Source organism: Solanum verrucosum, unplaced genomic scaffold (assembly GCF_900185275.1).
Source record: "Solanum verrucosum unplaced genomic scaffold, falcon-dt-bn FXZP01000138.1, whole genome shotgun sequence".
NCBI lineage: Eukaryota > Viridiplantae > Streptophyta > Magnoliopsida > Solanales > Solanaceae > Solanum > Solanum verrucosum.
Window position 1 is genome coordinate 1296144 of NW_026020134.1, and position 19403 is coordinate 1315546.

At 33.0% G+C, this 19403-nt stretch overlaps 3 protein-coding genes and 1 non-coding gene across 4 annotated transcripts in view; 1 reads left to right on the forward strand and 3 right to left on the reverse strand.

Moving 5' to 3' along the window:
- The window catches only part of LOC125827370 (actin-75), a 130305-nt gene that overhangs the window by 79834 nt on the left and 31068 nt on the right, over positions 1-19403 (reverse strand). The window lies entirely within an intron of this gene.
- On the reverse strand, positions 850-4069 carry LOC125827351 (heat shock cognate 70 kDa protein 2). Its single transcript, XM_049506659.1, has 2 exons — positions 3782-4069; positions 850-2715 (listed from the first exon to the last, which is right to left on the reverse strand). The coding sequence occupies exons 1-2, from the start codon at positions 3993-3995 to the stop codon at positions 995-997; spliced, it is 1935 nt and encodes a 644-aa protein (XP_049362616.1). The 5' UTR covers positions 3996-4069; the 3' UTR covers positions 850-994.
- LOC125827401 (THO complex subunit 4A-like) lies at positions 7359-12305 on the reverse strand. The gene is made up of 5 exons (XM_049506716.1): positions 12019-12305; positions 11788-11937; positions 10721-10789; positions 10448-10629; positions 7359-7844 (listed from the first exon to the last, which is right to left on the reverse strand). Exons 1-5 carry the CDS (start codon positions 12196-12198, stop codon positions 7685-7687), a joined length of 741 nt encoding a protein of 246 aa, XP_049362673.1. The 5' UTR covers positions 12199-12305; the 3' UTR covers positions 7359-7684.
- Positions 12398-12471, forward strand: TRNAV-AAC (transfer RNA valine (anticodon AAC)). The gene has a single exon. It is a non-coding gene; the product is annotated as a tRNA-Val (tRNA).

Sequence of the window (19403 nt, forward strand, 5' to 3'; positions counted from 1 at the left end):
AACTACTTCCTCTCAACTCTCAACCACTGACTTAACAAATTTAGTCACTTTCTTAAGTTCCTTAATTGGCTTGGGGCATTTTTTGGGCTCCTTCATGTAAGTAATCTCTCTTGGGACACACTACAAGAAGATGGACTTTATCTTAAGTTTTAGGACCACAAATCCACATCATGAGAGCCAATAACTCCGCGCCACATATAGGTGGACCTGATAAAGATACCTAGCGATCAAAAACCTAGTTTTCGATAAGTCTCTAAGAGTTGATTGAGACTACAATTATTATTATTTTCTAACTAATTGTTCTTTGTCTTGGATATACCTAATGGGGATACCTTCTTTTATTATAATTTCATGTTATGACATTTGTTATGCCAATTGGCATAAGGTGGCTAGGTCAAGCTACTGGAAATTAGCTATTGCTGAAGTCGAAGAGGTGGAGAAACCTTAAACATTAACCTGTCCTTTCAGATTTGAGGTTGCTATTTTCTCAAATGTGACCTTGTCCTTGATAGTACATACATCATTGAACCAAATCCACATCGTCTTGTACTGATTATTAGTACACAAACAGATAATATAAACAAATTTACAATACCATAGTCAAATCCGTTTATGCAATTCTGAATTTTCACTTCAGACAACTCAATTTGGTTATTGAGTTTTTGACCAATATTATCCCTATTGTTCACATCAACAGCTAAGTTTCTCAAACTTATCTAAAAACATCCAACTGTTAAATATAGATGGAAAAACTAACAGAGGGATGTTTCTGGTTGAGTTTGAGAAACTTGAGGGCTGTGAAGCAGCCATGGTAAAAGAGCAATATTTTGGGAATTCGAAATACTACTATGACATAAAAGATTATACTTCATTGCAGAAAGAAAAAGCTATTCATGAAGTTTCTGCTATAAACCAACTACTATGCAGAATCTTTGAAACAAAAATTGCAAGTATCTAACATTATGAAATAAAAAACAATATAGGAAGCACCAACTTAGTCCACCTCCTCAATCTTGGGACCAGCACCACCGCCACTAGGAGCAGGACCTTCGTCATCCATGTCACCACCTGCCCCCTGGTACATTTTTGCAATGATTGGGTTGCAGAGACTCTCTAGCTCTTTCATTTTGTCCTCAAACTCGTCAGCCTCAGCAAGCTGGTTACCATCGAGCCACTGGATGGCTTGCTCAATAGCATCGTCAATCTTAGTCTTGTCATCAGCGGACAGTTTGGATGCAATCTTCTCATCCTTTATTGTGTTCCTCATATTGTACGCATAATTCTCCAAAGCATTCTTTGCCTCAACCTTCTTCTTGTGCTCCTCATCCTCAGATTTGTATTTCTCTGCTTCCTGAACCATCTTTTCGATCTCCTCCTTTGAGAGTCTGCCCTTGTCATTGGTGATGGTAATCTTGTTCTTCTGTCCGGTGGTCTTATCCTCAGCAGAGACATTTAAGATACCATTCGCATCAATGTCAAAGCCCACTGTGATTTGAGGAACTCCCCTGGGGGCAGGAGGGATACCAGAAAGCTCAAATTTGCCAAGCAAGTTGTTGTCCCTGGTCCTTGTTCTCTCACCTTCATACACTTGAATCAACACACCAGGCTGGTTGTCAGAGTAGGTTGAGAAGACCTGCTCCTTCTTGGTTGGGATAGTGGTGTTTCTGGGAATCAACACAGTCATGACACCACCAGCTGTTTCCAGACCAAGGGACAGAGGGGTAACATCCAACAGCAAAAGGTCCTGCACCTTCTCATTACCCTCACCACTCAAAATTGCAGCTTGCACTGCAGCACCATAAGCAACAGCCTCATCAGGGTTAATGCTCTTGCAGAGCTCCTTCCCATTGAAGAAGTCCTGCAAAAGTTGTTGAACCTTTGGGATTCTAGTGGAGCCACCAACCAAAACGACGTCATGAACTGTGCTCTTGTCCATCTTAGCATCCCTCAAACACTTCTCAACTGGTTCCATACACTTTCTAAACAGATCCATGTTAAGCTCTTCAAATCTAGCACGTGTGATGGTGGAGTAAAAATCAATACCCTCGTACAGAGAGTCAATTTCAATGGTGGTCTGAGCAGTGGATGAAAGTGTCCTCTTTGCCCTCTCACATGCAGTTCTCAACCTCCTGAGTGCCCTAGGATTACCACTGATATCCTTTTTGTTCTTCCTTTTAAATTCCTGAACAAAATGATTTACCATCCTGTTGTCAAAGTCCTCACCTCCAAGATGAGTATCTCCAGCAGTAGCTTTCACCTCAAAGATACCTTCCTCAATTGTGAGTAGAGAGACATCAAATGTACCACCACCAAGATCAAAGATGAGCACATTCTTTTCACCAACACTGGTTGCCTTCTTATCAAGACCATAAGCAATAGCAGCTGCTGTAGGTTCATTGATAATACGCATCACATTTAGGCCGGAAATAACACCAGCATCCTTGGTGGCCTGACGTTGAGAGTCATTAAAGTAGGCAGGAACAGTAACCACAGCATTCTTAACAGTTGATCCAAGGAAAGCTTCAGCGATCTCTTTCATCTTGATGAGCACCATAGATGAGATCTCCTCAGCAGAAAACTGCTTCTCCTCACCCTTGTAGTTGACAACAATCATGGGCTTATCGCCAGGACCAGGAATGACCTTGAATGGCCATAACTTCATGTCACTCTGCACGGAAGCATCACTAAATCTCCTACCAATCAACCTTTTAGCATCTGCACGGTGAACAAATTTAGGTCAACAATTAAAGAATGTTGTTTTCAAGAAACTGAATAAACAAACTAGATAATTATGTGCTTTGTTCTCCAAACAGCCATAAAAACTTCAACGGAATTTCACATAAATGTATTACATTAAAATGCTTGTAATCTAACCAAAAATCAATCTTTTATTCATAAGAATACCATCACTAAATAACCAAGTTCTATCTGCTCATCAGGTATCTAATAAACAAAACGATCAAAAAAGAAAATTAATTTGTCATAGATTCAGCTTTTTATCTGAAAAATAACGAAATTTCAAAATGGCATGAGAAGGCAGAATATACACTACTTCATCTTCAAATTAAACAAGCCAAGTTAACCAAGTATGTTAAGCTTATATTATATCCTGATTTACATCTTAACAAGTCTGGCAGATTTAACAAACACAATATGAACTCAGTTTTCCCCAAAATACTGCTCTCTCTCTATTACAATTTGAATTTTATAACTCCCTTTAAAAAATGTCATGACATAAAATCTTTAGTTTTAGACCCATGATTCAAATGTCTTATTTATTTCTTAAACTCCAAGCCAAATCAAAATCATAAATTGAACAAAGGGAGTAACTTTTTGGTGGGTAAAGGTGAAGTCACTTGATAAATAGCTGCTGCTTGCCTAACCCAAGCGAATAAAAAAAAAGCTTACGTTTTAGACGTCCAAATAAAACAATTACTTCCATCTATTACCACTTCTGCTAGTGCTTCTTCTTCAAAGATGGTAGATAATCAAACATATGTTCATGATAAACAATCCAAGTAGTCCAAATTATAGATCTAGTTTTACATCTAATCTAACTTCACCAATTCAAAGACGCCGTACTGAACTGAAGTAACAACAGATCAACATAGAGAATTCAAATAAAAATTATAGTTCTCATGACTAAATCACTTCAAATCAACATATCGAAATCAAATCTCGTGGATATATCAAGTACAATAAAAATACACAAAAACAAATAAAATCGCACATAACATATGATCAGAATTCTGATTTTAGAACCTCAAGCAAGAGATCTTACCGAAAACTGTGTTGATAGGGTTCATTGCAACTTGATTTTTGGCAGCATCACCAATGAGACGCTCAGAATCAGTGAAACCAACGTAGGACGGCGTCGTTCTGTTACCTTGATCATTGGCAATGATTTCAACACGATCGTGTTGCCATACACCGACGCATGAGTATGTAGTACCAAGATCAATTCCGATCGCCGGTCCTTCTCCCTTGCCGGCCATATCTTTTCGTTTAGAGTCGGCTAGTTTTTGGGGAAGAGGAGCTGATTGAAGCGACGAAGAACTAGGGTTTTTCGAGAGAGAACGTAGGTGGTAAAGATGAAGGTTTTATAGTGGGAGCTTAAAGTAGATTTGTATTCTGGAATGTTCGGAACAAAATGAGTATGTCGACTACCGTTAGACCTCTAAACTGAATTTTTTATTTTTTTATTGTTAAAATTAAATCCAAATCAAAATAATACAATTTTAAAATTTATTACTCCATTAAAAATATTATTCTCCAAATAGAATTTCAAGACATAATACTTATATCTAGGGGTGTGCAAAAACCGAACCGAAAAAAGTGTTATTGGGATAACGGTTATTTAATGGTTTTACAAAAAAAAATTATTGGGTTATCGGTTCGTTATTGGTTTTTAATATTAGGTTATTGGGTTAACTGATAACCCATTAAGAATATAATAATTTATTATTTTAATTTTTAGTTATACATATATATAATATATTAAAAAAATATTAATATAATTAGTAGTATATTAGACTAAATATATAAAACCCTACGCAATAATTAACACTACTTAACAATTAACTCTCCTCTCTACTTTTAGTTATTTAACCTTTAGGTTTTACTTTTTAGTATTACTTATTTACTTTAGTTAGTTTATAATTGACTAATATTAGGTTTTGCACGATTGTAAATATCTGCAATTTGATTAACATTAGGAATTCAAATTGTGTGTGTTTTTTTTAAATAACGTAAGAACTTCATTTAGTTACCATAAGCATGGCCTCATTTGCTACTGTTTTGACTTTTGTCTATGATTTGGTTTTATTTGATTCTCTTTATTGCATAAAGGGGACCTCGTTTTATATATATTATGGTGATCGAAAATTAACCAAGTCTTTGTTGTGATGACCAAAATACAACAAGTTGGTCCTTGTTGTCCCGTTTGGAATGATTATTTCGATGTATGCGTATCGCATCAAATTATTGGATAAGTCATATATTTGTTTTGAAAGCATTTTCTTATTGGTTAAACCGAAAACCGAACCGTTAAAGACCTAAAACCAATAAACCGAAAACCGATAACAAATATCTTATTGGTTTGGTTATCGGTTTAGCATATTTAAAAACCGAAAACTGATAAACCGAACCGATAATACTTATAACCGAACCGAACCGACTGATACACACCCCTACTTATATCAATAATTGATTTTTTAATGGATGTGTCGAGTCAAACAATGACAAATAAAAGTGAACGGAGAGAGTAATTTGTTACTCTATTTTGATTTTGGAAGTCTAATTTTAAATTTGTAATAAAATTGAACATTCAAATAAAATATTAATGTTAAATTATCTTAATATGTATTTTCCAACATCTACATGTTCATGGTTTGACAAAAAATCGAATTCGAATTAAAAATCAAATTAGATTGATTTGTTTGTGTGTGTATTTAATTATATTTTTATTTAAAAAATGATATTATTGGTTTTATTAAAACAAATCGAAGAAAGAATCGAAGCAGCCGAAAAAATTATATACATAAATTTTTATAATTATATATTCAATAAATCCATATTTTGTATATTATATATTTGATTTGATCTAATTTTAATAATTAAATTTATTTTATTTTATAAAAGTTTGATCCAATTTTCCAATTTCACCTTCTTTTTAATTAATATAAAGAACTACTTAAGAAACTATATTTTCTAAATCACATTATTAAAAAAAATATCATTTATTTTAAAATGCGGAGTCAAATATGTATTAATTGAGTATATGCATAAGTTGAAAACATCCCATACTTTGTGGAAATAAAACATGAAAAGTCGTTTCATTGAAAAGTACGCCAATTTACATTTCACTAGTAGGCGCCTGCCTCTATTCGGTCCAATGAAAAGTTGGGGTAAACATTTTGTTTTTATTTGTCAAATATTAACACGGGAGCTTAATATATTTCATCCATCTAAACGTAATGAGTAATTTATAGTAGTAATTGTTATCATAAGGGATTGCAACGTAGCGGTGCGGGATGAGGGACAAAGCTTAACCTGCAAAATATTTAAGGAATTCACCTCGCCCCGTATAGTATTTTTCTATAATATCACCCTATCACCTCGCTCCGCCCAGCCCGTTCCTGCAAAATTCTTGTCTGATCTTTAATTTTTTTGTTTGATCACACAATCAAGAATATATACACATCACAGTATGTAACTTGGCATCCAAACTTCAAATAAAGAAACTATATTTTAATTTATTGTTATCCTTGATTTTTTTTCTTTTAAATAAATTTTGATATATTAATTGTATCCAATTTCCATAATTCAACTGTGTGAGCAATACATCACTGGAAATCACTGGAATTGACAGCAATAATCTTAATTTTTCACTTGACCGCTAAATCAAGAAAAAATAAACAATCAGTTAATCACAGTATAACCAAAACAAATACTTCAAATTTCAGATTGAATATATTTTTCGATTGATCTATCAATACTAATAAACTTCAAATATAGACGAGAAAACTTCTATGTTATTTGAGATTTTTATCAAACAAGAAGAATGAAATACTCCTTTCTTTTTCAATCGCTCCGCGAAGACAAACGGTCAGAAAGGTTCTCGAGATTCTCAATTGCTCTTTTTAGTGGGGAGGAATAGTGCAGGAAGGGGGCACTAGAGCACAAGAAGGGAGGAGACCCACACCCGCATAATTTTGAAAAACAAAGGTTATGACCCCACCCCGCACGCTTAGAGACTGCCCCGCATAGTCTTAAATCCGCCTATACTGCACCACTCCATTGTCATCCCTACTTATCATATATATATATGATAACAAATGCACAATGATCATACATGGCATACTAAATAAAACTTATGAGATTTGCTTAGGCTGTTGGTAATTATCTCGAGGCCAACTTAAGTAACTCAGGATTCAAACAGAAATTTTATCTAGCGACCCATACAGATATAATGTTACCATACTAATATTTGATTTTGTTTTGCATATTATCACCACGTATACAAATGGAACTAAATGAGAAGTGCATTCAAAGTTTCTAGAGCTCATCGTAAGGCTTGTTGGAAATGAATCTTTTTCTCGAAGGATCAGGAAAAATTGGGTCCGGACCTCTCACCAACTTGAAATTTCTGCAGACACCAATTTCACATAGTAGCTTCCACATTGGTTAGAACTATACCTATGGCAGCAGAAAAGATGACTAGGACCTGTCCAGCAGCTGCAAAAGTTACAATGACACCTGAAATAGGTTTCAGTGTTTCACTTACCTTGCATCGGGGCGTTCAACCAGACTCGGTAGCTCTGGGATATAATCAAAAGATAAACCAACACCAACCATGATTTCAGAACTACTCTAGCAATCGATTTGTGAAAGTAAGGAATTTCACCGCGATTAGTTTTACATAAAGCTAAACACAAGGGAAAGCTACAAGGCAAGTGTTCTACACCATCAAATGTGAAGAAAATGTGGCAATAATACCAAGCACACTCTTAACATACAAGTTTTAAGATTTTCCAGCAGTACATAGGCTCTGCACCTTTCAGTCTTTTCCCCAGAATCCGTATCAGACTTCAAGAATCGTTTAATTCATGAAAAGAATAACCTTTGATCCTGTGGATGCTTGCACATGTTACTACACAAGTATCTCATCAAGCATGTCTGAATGTTAGTTTGTCTGCATGGCTTCTGCATGATACTTCTCCAATTCAGCATCAAGATCTTCTGCAGAAACGTTCTCACCACGACCTCTGCCCCTTCCACCATCCTTTCTCATGCTTCCTCTACCACCACCTCGAGGACGTCTAAATCCACCACCTCTTTGTTGACTGTCAAATTATTTCAAGATAAAGTTACAAATGTTATTCACGATGAGGACATAATATCCACACATGAGAATAGCTGAAACTGTAGAAAGAAGACCAAAAGTAATATCCTTATCAAACTAAAACAAGCTTCACTGATATGGTGTACATCCACCAGTTGCCACATGTCTGGAAAATACCATCATTTTAATTCTAAACAACAGGATGAGAAAACTTTGCCACATCAAATTTTCTTTACACATTAATACCAACAACTACACTTATGTGCCAAACAACTTGAGGTTTGTTAAATGGAACCTCATCAACCATGTTACTTCATTTAAATTTTAATCTCATCTAGTGCCAATATAAATTTTTCATCTCACTTTGAGTAAATCAACACACCAAATTACATCAAAACATTATGAGTGCAATGACACTTGAACTTCCCTCATTCTTCAAAAAACACAATTTTTTAGTACGAAACATATAATACATAAAAGCTTGAATGCTCTTTTACCAACTATAGGTATGGACATTTCCCAACACTAGGACACTCTTCTAACTGTTTACTTTGTGAAGATTGTATCTCATTGTTTGACCATATATCAGGTAGCAACTTTTTATTTGTTATGGTATTAAGTCAACTTAGAGTTTCAAAATTGTAAGAAGTTTCAAGAAGCATCCAAGATGAAGGGAAACAGACACTCTAGTAACATTATTTGAATGTGATCTATATGATATAAAATAATGTCTACTGAAACAAAAAACATGCATGAGCTTATCCTGAATAAAGAAAAGAGGGAGGTAGAATATAAGGATATCTCAGACTGTCCTTGCGTACTAAGCAGCATCCATTTTTAACATAATTCATTAGAAGTCATCGTGATGAATTACATGCCGGTAGACACAGAACGCAAACAATACCAGATATTTAAGATAAGAAAATTGAAGGATCCCAGAAAGAGCGATTATATAAAATTGTCTGCAGTAAAAGAAATACCGCGAACTTCACACAATCTTTTTCTTACAGTAAAAGATAATTTATGGCTTGAGAAGGAAGTTCCTCCGAACAAGGAGACAACTATTTGTCAAATGGAGAACATTATCAGACAGTAAAAGGAAGGAGGATAGGGATCAGAAACCCGAGAAAGCACAATCATTGCCAACTTATGTAATGGTTAAGGAGGGTCAACCACCGTGGAACAAAATCATCCAGGAAAAATATGACAACGGAGATCCTTGGACAACAAAATCTACCACCTCTCGTTATGTGGTATGCCTGTGGAAGTTCATCAGTAACATGTAGCCCAATCTCAAAACCAGAGTTGATATTAAAGTTGGGAATAGGATGAAAACTTCTTTTTGTGGAGACAATTGGTTGGGTAATGATTCTCTAAAGTAGTTATATCCAGATATTTTCAATCCAAACAACCAAAAAGAGGCAATCATTGGTGATGTTTGGTTGAACCAAGGCTGCTGTTGTACCTTCAGAAGATTGTAGAATGAGAGACAGATTGATGAGATTTTACCATACTCGGGAATAATTCAAGAGGGCAAACAGTTCTAAAAATAGATTATGGTGGCAGGGGCATAGTAATGGAAAATTCACTATTACAACAACATACAAGGTTTTGAATCAAGCAAGCAATCAGCTTAGTTGTTGGCCCTGGAAACAATAAGGTAGCCTGTTTTATATGGCTAGTAGCAAAAGAAGCAATTTTAACTTGGGGCAATCTAATGAAAAGGGGAATTCAACTATGTTCTAGATGTCACCTATATGGGAAGGAATCAGAGACAATCAACCATCTCTTTTGCACTATGAAGTTGCTGTTTGCTTACGGAGGATATTCATTAATTTGAGGGGAATCATTTGGGTTATGCCAAGGAAAATTACTCAAGTCTTAGATTGCTGTAGCATTGAGTGAAGACAGTCAAGCCAGAAGGAGATGCAAAATTGTACCCATCTAGTATATGGGGGACAAGTTGGTAAGAGACGAACTCAAGGTACAGAAAGAGATGCAAAATTGTACCCCTCTAGTATCTGGGGACAAGTGGGAGAGAGGAACTCAAGATATTTTGAAAATTTATACAGCTTTCACCAAAAAAATCAAGACGAAATGTCTTTTTGTTTTACTTATGGTGTAAACATAGAATCATTTTTTGATGTTCTAGAAGCCTTGTGAGATGAACTGCGGTTGGCTGCTTCTTTGTTTTAACACACTATAGTTATGGTTGTTGCACAGGCGTTGTGCAACTGATATATATACACACAAATATGTTACAATCTCAAAAAAAAAAAAAAAAGGGAGAGAGAATTAACACCTGACATTACATAGCAACCATATAAGGAGTTAATTCACACAAATGATGCATTCCTCTTAGCATACAGTACAAGAAACTGTAATCACAAACTTCAGTATTTCATTTTTTTCAATAACTTATCTTCCATTTTATACACTTAGTAAATTAAAATATTTGATAAAAGGAAAAATGTTGGATATAGTGGTGCCAAGCGAGTGAAGCTCAACATATTGAGTCCACACTGCGTGCAGTAGTCTGAGAAATCCCCAACAGATTTTGGATGAGAAGTGGAAGATATAGATCCACCAACAACAGAAAAATACCTTCTTGGAGCAGGATTTGGATTTCCATATAAACGATTTCTGATGGGAGGAAGAGCTGGAGGAGCAATATTTGTTCCAGCAAACTCAATTTTCATGGGCTTCCCATCTAGCTGAACATTGTTGTATCTCTTAATGGCTGCCTCTGCATCCCTTCGACGTGAAAAGATTACTTCCGCAGTTCCCTATATAAGATAATCTTTTGTTACTATAGGGATTTATGGGAACTCCTGAAGCAACTTAATCTTGCCAAATTGCACACAGCAATACAAATACCTTTGATCTTCCGCTCTTGTCATAATGAATTGAGTAACGCTTTATATCACCAGCTTCTGAGAAAAGCTCCTATAAAAACACCACAAGGAAGGCATTAGATTTCATGCTTTCATTCTTTTCATTAGGAAGGGGATATAGCCAGAGAATGCCATTTGACGACTTATGACGTGGAGATCAATTACCCAAAACTATAAAGAGCAGAAAGGGTCTCTGACAATACTCAAGCAGACACAAAACTATCACTAGATAGAAGTAGAAGACACAAAGGGATGCATACATCTATCGTTCTTTATCATGGTTAAACTCTTCAATTAACTTGACAATAGCTAGACGCATATACCTGCCATGTTGTAACATCCAGGGAAAAAATATCAATCTTTTCTTTGTATAATCGAACTCAGCATTTCTTGTTCTTTTTGCATTTCCCCCCTTTTTTGGCAACTACAAATTTCTACATTAAGTTCATGTCATTGCAACAACAGAAGGCTAACTACATGACTTTATGCAATGCAATTTGGCTGTTGCTACATCATACTATACCCTCACACAAAGGGTCTGGAACTCTATTCTTGTCACTGAAAACATATTTAACATCATTAAGCTCATTCCAGGGTCCACCGGAAACAGCCTCTCTACCTCCACGAGGTAGTGGTAAGGTCTGCGTACACTCTACCCTCCCCAGACCCCACTTTGTGGGATTTCACTGGGTATGTTGTTGTTGTTGTTGTTGTTGTTGTAAGCTCATTCCAGGGTAAGGGTGTAATTTACAGGGTACAGTTATAGCTCATTTATGTACTAACATGAGGCAATACCAATGTGAGATATCAGCAACCTACTGGTGTGCATTCCCATTTCTTAATAATGAGCACAAAGAGTTATCCCTTAAGTCAAAGTTCAGTATCATTTAACAAGTTCAAATGACACAGGAACAGTGTTTAAAGCTAATTACATTTAATGCTTTTTCAACATTTTCCTAAATAAGTAGCACTAGCAACTTAACAACACTACCAACATAATTGAACAATTAAGACCCCCAAGGGCCAAAAAGGCAAGCTTTTAACTATCACCTTGATATCTTCATTTGAAACCCCATAATCCAAATTGGAAATGAGGAGCTTAATACCGGTCTCAATCCCGGACACCCCAGGTCCCCGGGCAGACGACGGGGCATGCTCCGCAAACATATCATGGTCCCATGTAGACTCCGGTGCATGAACCTGTAAAAATTACTTAAACCTAAAATATTCACAAACAAAATACAATTAACAAAATGGGAACATTAAACAAAGGATTCCTACAGAATATGGCGCCGGCCGGTTGGAGGCACGGTTAGGGAAGCGACGCCTTGGACCTGGACCAGAGTCGAATCCGGGCCCGGATCCGGATCCAGATCCGGTTGTTCTGGGTCTAGGGTTCCGACTAGTGGAACTTTTGTTCCTTTTGATCAAATCATCGAGAGATACATCCAGATTTGACATAATTTGTACAACAAACTGTATGAAGATTGAGATCTGGATGAGTATCTGAAGGGTTCTGAAATTGGGGAAAAAGGGTTTTAGCCCCAGAATCGAAAGAGAAAAGATCTTCAATTAACTAATAGCTGTATGGCATTATAGGTAAAGATTCTTACACATATTTTATCATTTTATATGTTTTTTCTTATTCTGGAAAGCATAGGGTGTCGTGGTGTAGTTGGTTATCACGTCAGTCTAACACACTGAAGGTCTCCGGTTCGAACCCGGGCGACGCCATTTTCTTTTTGTATAATATATTTTTATCGAAAGGTATTCAACTGATCATCTTGGATCAATATAACTACAAACGATTGGTCCGACATATATAGCTATACTCTTACGAATTGAGCAAAGATTATTTGACTAAATATGTGGCAAATAAAGAATGGATCAAGATGTAGATCAAAAATATTATTCTTTTGTAATACTTGTTAATAAGAATTTAATTTCTCTTTTTCGTTATTTAATTTTTTGATTACTATTTAGTATTTCTTTGTTCGTTATTTCATTTATTATTTTCTGCTTCAACCACTAAATCAAGATTTTTTTATATTAATTGGAGATTAATTATATTGTTGTACACCTCTTTCAAACAAATTCAAATTCATTTTTCTACTAAACAAGTTTTTGGCCACTCGATTTTGATAGCTCTACATGTCGGAAGCATTATTACAATAATAGATTGTTTTTGTAGTACATAAAATACTCCCCATTATATTTAAAGGGATAATACTATATGATTATACCAAAGTAAAAAAAAAAAAAACATTACAGTAGAGTACTATAATAAGACATTGATTAACCATCAGTTAAGCACATGATCATACTATAATATAAATCGTGAATAAATTACTTAATGTTACAAATAATGCAATAAAAACGTGTTTATATGAGTGTGCTTTTACGTAAAATAAATTCTAGCTATCTGAAATAATGATCATAATGACGCACAACTAAACTGTTAGAAATTAAACGAATAAACGATTAATAATATAGCTACTCAACTAGGAAAAAACAAACATAAATAGCTCCTTATTATCAAACAAGAGGCAGTCCGATGTACCAAGTATACCGCGTTAGTAAGATTTGAAAAGGACCATATTTCGAGAGGTATGATGTAGATAACTTACCCTAAGTATAATTGAATGAATACTTACCTAGCTAGCATGTTTAATTTACACCAGAGAGTCGGAGAGATGAATGCTATGTATATTATATATACTTCATTAATTCATTACTTAACCATATTTAAATAATATGTATTCTCACTTCAATTTGTGGTTCTTTAGATTAATATTGCTTAGCTTAAGCAAAAATGTTTAGCCAAAACAACCATTGAAATTATTGTGTAACTGTGATTTGAGTTGTACCTATATATATACTAGCTTCATACAAATAAGTTTATGTCATAATTGGAAAATTGTGTTTAAATGAGTTAATTACATTTATTGTTGTTATGTATGTTTGAGCATTCTAAGAAAACCTTTTTGATTTTGTTTCTCTTTTGGCTCATGATGGTAAACAAAAAGTAATAGAGTAGATAGTTACATATTTGTCTGATCGATATAAAAAAAGATTAGGTAATGTATAAAAATGTATATTTTATGCATATACAAAAATATTTAGAGGTTATTAATTTGATGGATGACTTTTTGTCAATTTCTCGTAAGTAATAATCACAATTAAGTTTGTGATACATGGTTCAAATGAATTAAAGCCTAACAAATATTTTAAGACAGCATCATTGGACTCAAATCAAAGTAAGACTACCTAAAAAATAATCCCAAGCAGCAATCATAAATGATTTAATTCTCATAAAAGTAATGTCTCGATAAGTGAGTCGTTCATTCCATGTGCATTTTATATCTAAAGTTATTCATCCGGTACACCACAAAAATGATCCATGCATACATACGCTTTGGATTGTTCATCCCGTATGCTCTAAAAATTTCGTTCTCAACTTTTTTGATATATATATTTGGCAATAATATATGAAGTACGTTGATCTTTGATTGAAAATTTGATGAAAAAAAGTATGTCTACTTATATTATTATATATGTCTAGAGAGTTAAATCAATATTTTGCATATTTTTCTTTTCAATAAAAGAACTCATCTTGTAGTTTCTTCTTGACAATTAATTAAACAGAAATGGGCAGGACCACTTTGAACATTACACTAATAGATTGAATGCCTCAACCTCAACGATAATGAAACTATGATATCATAAGAAACATTATCGACCTGACTGATTTTTGCTCACATGTCTATTAAATGTTGCATGAGCCATAGGTTTAAGGAAGGGTTTGTGTCAAATATTTACTTATTTGAGGACCAAATGAAAAACAAAAAAAATGTGTTTTTATTTTATTTATTGACTTATTATACTCTATGACTTAACCCATTTGTGTTCCATAAATACTCATTCATGATACATAAATGCCTTCATTGCCCAATTACTCCATTGATCTTTGTTAATTAAATGTAATTTGAAGCGTAATGTCTCTAACCTAGAGTTTGGTTATAGATTTCCAAATATTCTTGGCAAATATTATTTGGATGAAGATTTGGGTGAAATTTCACCATGTGTTTGGTCATAGTATTTGGGAAACATATTTCACTTTTTTAGAAAAATATGATTTATACCCGTAGGTTTTAAAAACTATCAAAACTAACCATAAGTTTGTATTACAAATCAATTGGATCTTCGTTGCAACAAATAACAAGTAGTGTCCATGACACTGGAGCAATGTGGTAGTTTGGAGTGAGTGCAACAAGCATCATTCCATACATCGTGAAGTAGACAAAACACATGACTTTGTTACCCTGAGTCAATTGTTCATCAACAACCATATCATCACTTTCATATTCATTGAATATTTCATCACTACTTTGGTGTTCACGTAAAAAATTATGCAATACAATGCAAACAACTACTATAGAGGGTGTTTTTGTAAAAGATAAAAGTTTGACGTAAAATTTCAATTTTTAAAAGATCCCAAATAATGAGATTTGACCCAAATACTAAAAAAAACTAGTTTTTGGGAATTTGGGATATTTGCCAAAAATATTTGTCAAATAATGACAAATTATATGGACAAAGTCAGTACTATTTGCCAAATTTTCCCCCAAAAATTGATTTGATGATACTTATGCGTATTATTTTCATTTGAATCGCCAAACAAACGTACATGAGTTTCTCAACATTAGATTCTCTAAGTCTAACAAATAATATTCCTACTCTAACATTTGAATTAACAAACAAACGTAGGAGTTCCTCAATATTAGGTTCTCTAAGTTTCACAAATATCCCACTCTAACATCTGAACTGTCAAATAAACGTAGGAGTTCTTTAATATTAGGTTCTCTAAGTCTCATAAATATCCGTACTCTAACATTTGAATTGACGAACAAATATAGGAGTTCCTCAATATTAAGTTCTCTAAGTTTCATGAATATGCCACTCTAACATTTGAAATCGTCAAACAGACGTACATGAGTTCCTCAACAATATTAGGTTTTCTATACTCTGCTTGGATCATCGTTACCCATTGTATTGTATTGTATCGTTACCATACCTACAATGTTTGTTTTGATTGTTACTTAAAATGTATTGTATTATTAAATTTTGTTGTTACGTAACAATGAAAATCCCCATTTTATGGAACAACCGATTTGGTGTGTTCTCATTGTTACTCAATTTATTTTTTCAATTATATCATGGCATAATATTTCATAATACTTTTTCACCCTTTACCATATATTATTTAATTGTAGTCAAACCTCCTACCCTAGAATAATTAAGGATATTTTAGTAAATTTATAAATTACAATATGTCAAACCAAACAATAAAAATGTTATTAAACAACAACAAACAATACAGTATAGCCAAACATTGTATCTACCATACAGTACAGTACAATAGAGTACAATACAATACAGTACATTATGAAACAATGGGTAACAATAATCCATACAGTGTGTAAGTCTTACACATATCCCTATTCTAACATTTGAGTTGCCAAACGTACGTACGGAAATAATATAGATAAATCTCATAATCTTTTTGTTTGAATAAATAAGTTTAGATTCATAAGTGTCTTTTAAGAAATGAGCTTAAGGCATAAAGTTTATTAGATATAAGTAATTTTTTCATGAAAAAAAATAAAAATATTTATAAAAATCAATACATTGCATAATATATAATTATAAGATATATGTATATTAATTTTTAAATTAAAATATTGTTTGATTTTTTCGTCGATTTATTTTTAACAAAACCAAACCAAACAAAATGTTATTGATTTTCTAAAATTTAAAATCCAAGTCAAAACTAAATAAAAATCAATTTCTTTAGTCGAATTGATATATAGAACTTTTAGTTTAAATAAATTTCTAATTAAACCGTGAACACTTCTGCCAAAAGCTATGAGAAATAGAAAAAGGATGCAACTTGTTGTATCCTTGTAAGTTGTAGGAGAGGGAAAAAACATATACATAACAAAGCAAGGAAAAAAAAAAAATCTTGTCTACTCCTATTAGATAGTGTTAACATGATATTTTATAATTCGCGAGCAGAAGCGGAGTCAGAATTTTTAATTTATGAATTTTGAAATTTTATTATGATTATTTTACTTACTAAGTTCTTGATATATTATCTATGCAAAGTCTCTCTGCATTATATCCAGTGACATAGCTACATGGTGGTTAGGGTGTTTAATTCATCGGAAAAAAAATACCATAATATACAAGTAAAATGATATACGAAATGATTAAATAACATATTTTGGACATCCTTTATAACATAACAAACTCTTGAAGCCCATTAGTTTCAGATGCTTGGAATGAGGTAGTACTCACATGTTTGAATCTCACTAGTTTTACTTTTCTGAAAAGAGCTTTTATTGTGATATTTCTAAACACCCTTTATAAAATTTTTGACTCCGCCACTAATTATATCCAACCCCTATCTATATACAATGTGTGTATTTGGTCAACATGTTCTATTTACCTCCCGTGAAGACCAACTAGCTAGTTGGACAAAGTCGGGATGCTGGAAGTTGGAAGTTAGAGTCGTCAATATGAACTTAGTCTGTTAAGTTAGTCTAACTTTAGTTCATGATTTAATAAGGTTGAGTTATGATTTTTGAAGCTCATTTAAAAACATGACTTTTAAATTCAATCCGAGTTAGTCTTAATAACCCATGAGGCTTAAGCAGGCTGAACTAGGCCGAGTTGTGATAAAAAATCAATTAAAAAATAATATAAAATACTACAAATAACAAAAGGAGTCCAAACTGAAAATCCAGTTAAACCAAATGGATGGAACGTTGTCTTTTTCTGTGTATGTTTTATTGTGATCTATATTATCAAAACTAGGTCAATATTTCTAATAAAGTTAGTTGTATTATTGTTACTAATTAACTATTTAATTTGCTTATTAATATCTCTATTTATTGGTTTGAGTGATAATGACAAAAAAATTATTCAATTTCGCAAAAGTTTTATGTCCAACAATTTCATTTTTCAAGATATTTGCATAAAATGACAATAATTTTAGTTTGAATTTATACAGCCAATTTTTTTACTTAAAGCCAAATTTAATAAACATTACTTTACTAGGATTATTTTGTTGTGGTGGATTTGAGATTTGATTAAAAGTAATGATACATATAATATATTATCTTGTAAATAAAATAGTTTTAGATGTTATAATTATTAAAGGTGGCATAATTATGATGTGAAATTTTCCTATACTCGATGTGTAACATAAACTTTTTTGTGTTTTCATTATGACTTCAACAAGTGTATGTGCTAGACCTTTCTACTTTTGGGTGTCCAACCAATATTTGCAATTCCAGCACCAAAGGACTTATTACACCATTATTACTTCAACAAGTTTATAAAAAAAGAAAAGTAGTGTGTTGTTAGTATCTTACAAGTTTATTATTGAAGAAAATATATGATTTGAACTCAAATATATTGTTTCTGAGCAAAGTATGTCATTTTAAAATGAAATGCATATAAGGTCTGCATACACTCTACCTTCACCAAATAGTGGTAAAATCTGCGTACCCTATTGTGGAATTTCACTAGATATGTTGTTGTTATTTTTGTTTGATTTGGTATTAGCTTGAGAAAAAAATCTGACTATGATTTAGTTTAATTTAGCTACCGACAAAAAATCAGAATTTAAACGGTACGCTAACATATCTATCATGTTTTTTATTGTTGCTCAAAGTAAATATGTATGATTGATAAAACCCATTATTTAGATGTAAACGCTGTAAACGTGGCTTCAATAATTATTTGTTTGGTCTTACTCTTTTATTAAAGGATGAGAAAGTCTATTCCACCGTAAAAGAGGGTAAGGTTCAATAAATGTATGAACTTAAACTATTTTAAGTGTGCGTAAAAACCAGTTAAATTAGTACGTCTAATTGAAAAATAAACTATAATTAATTATTTTTTTAATGACAGTGAATTCTATGATTGATTTATTAGTATTGAGTTATTAAATTAACAACATTTAAAAGGTTTGGTAATTTTTTTAATCGGGCCATTGATTGGCTTCTCATTTTAAGATTTTAGTTAATCGTTAAATCATAAATTGAATAGAATTATACTAAAACTATCTTTTTATTCTTAATTATATCACGATGGCTTTAGATTTTAAATACAAACCCTATTTTCTTTTGCATTTTAAAGTTAATTGTATTGATCGTTGATTTGGTTGACTTTTACCTGTCAATTTGAATTGACCTTATTTTTTTTTTGAGAGATTACTATCGTGTTACTGCATCCAATTAGTTTGCTATTTAACTAGATTTGGTTTAACAATATGTTCTTTGAATTTGCTTTGATTGGCTTCTCATTTTAAGATTTTAGTTAATCGTTAAATCATAAATTGAATAGAATTATACTAAAACTATCTTTTTATTTTTAATTATATCACGATGGCTTTAGATTTTAAATACAAACCCTATTTTCTTTTGCATTTTAAAGTTAATTGTCTTGATCGTTGATTTAGTTGACTTTTACCTGTCAATTTGAATTGACCTTATTTTCTTTTTTGAGAGATTACTATCGTGTTACTGCATCCAATTAGTTTGCTATTTAACTAGATTTGGTTTAACAATATGTTCTTTGAATTTGCTGCTGCTTCTTCT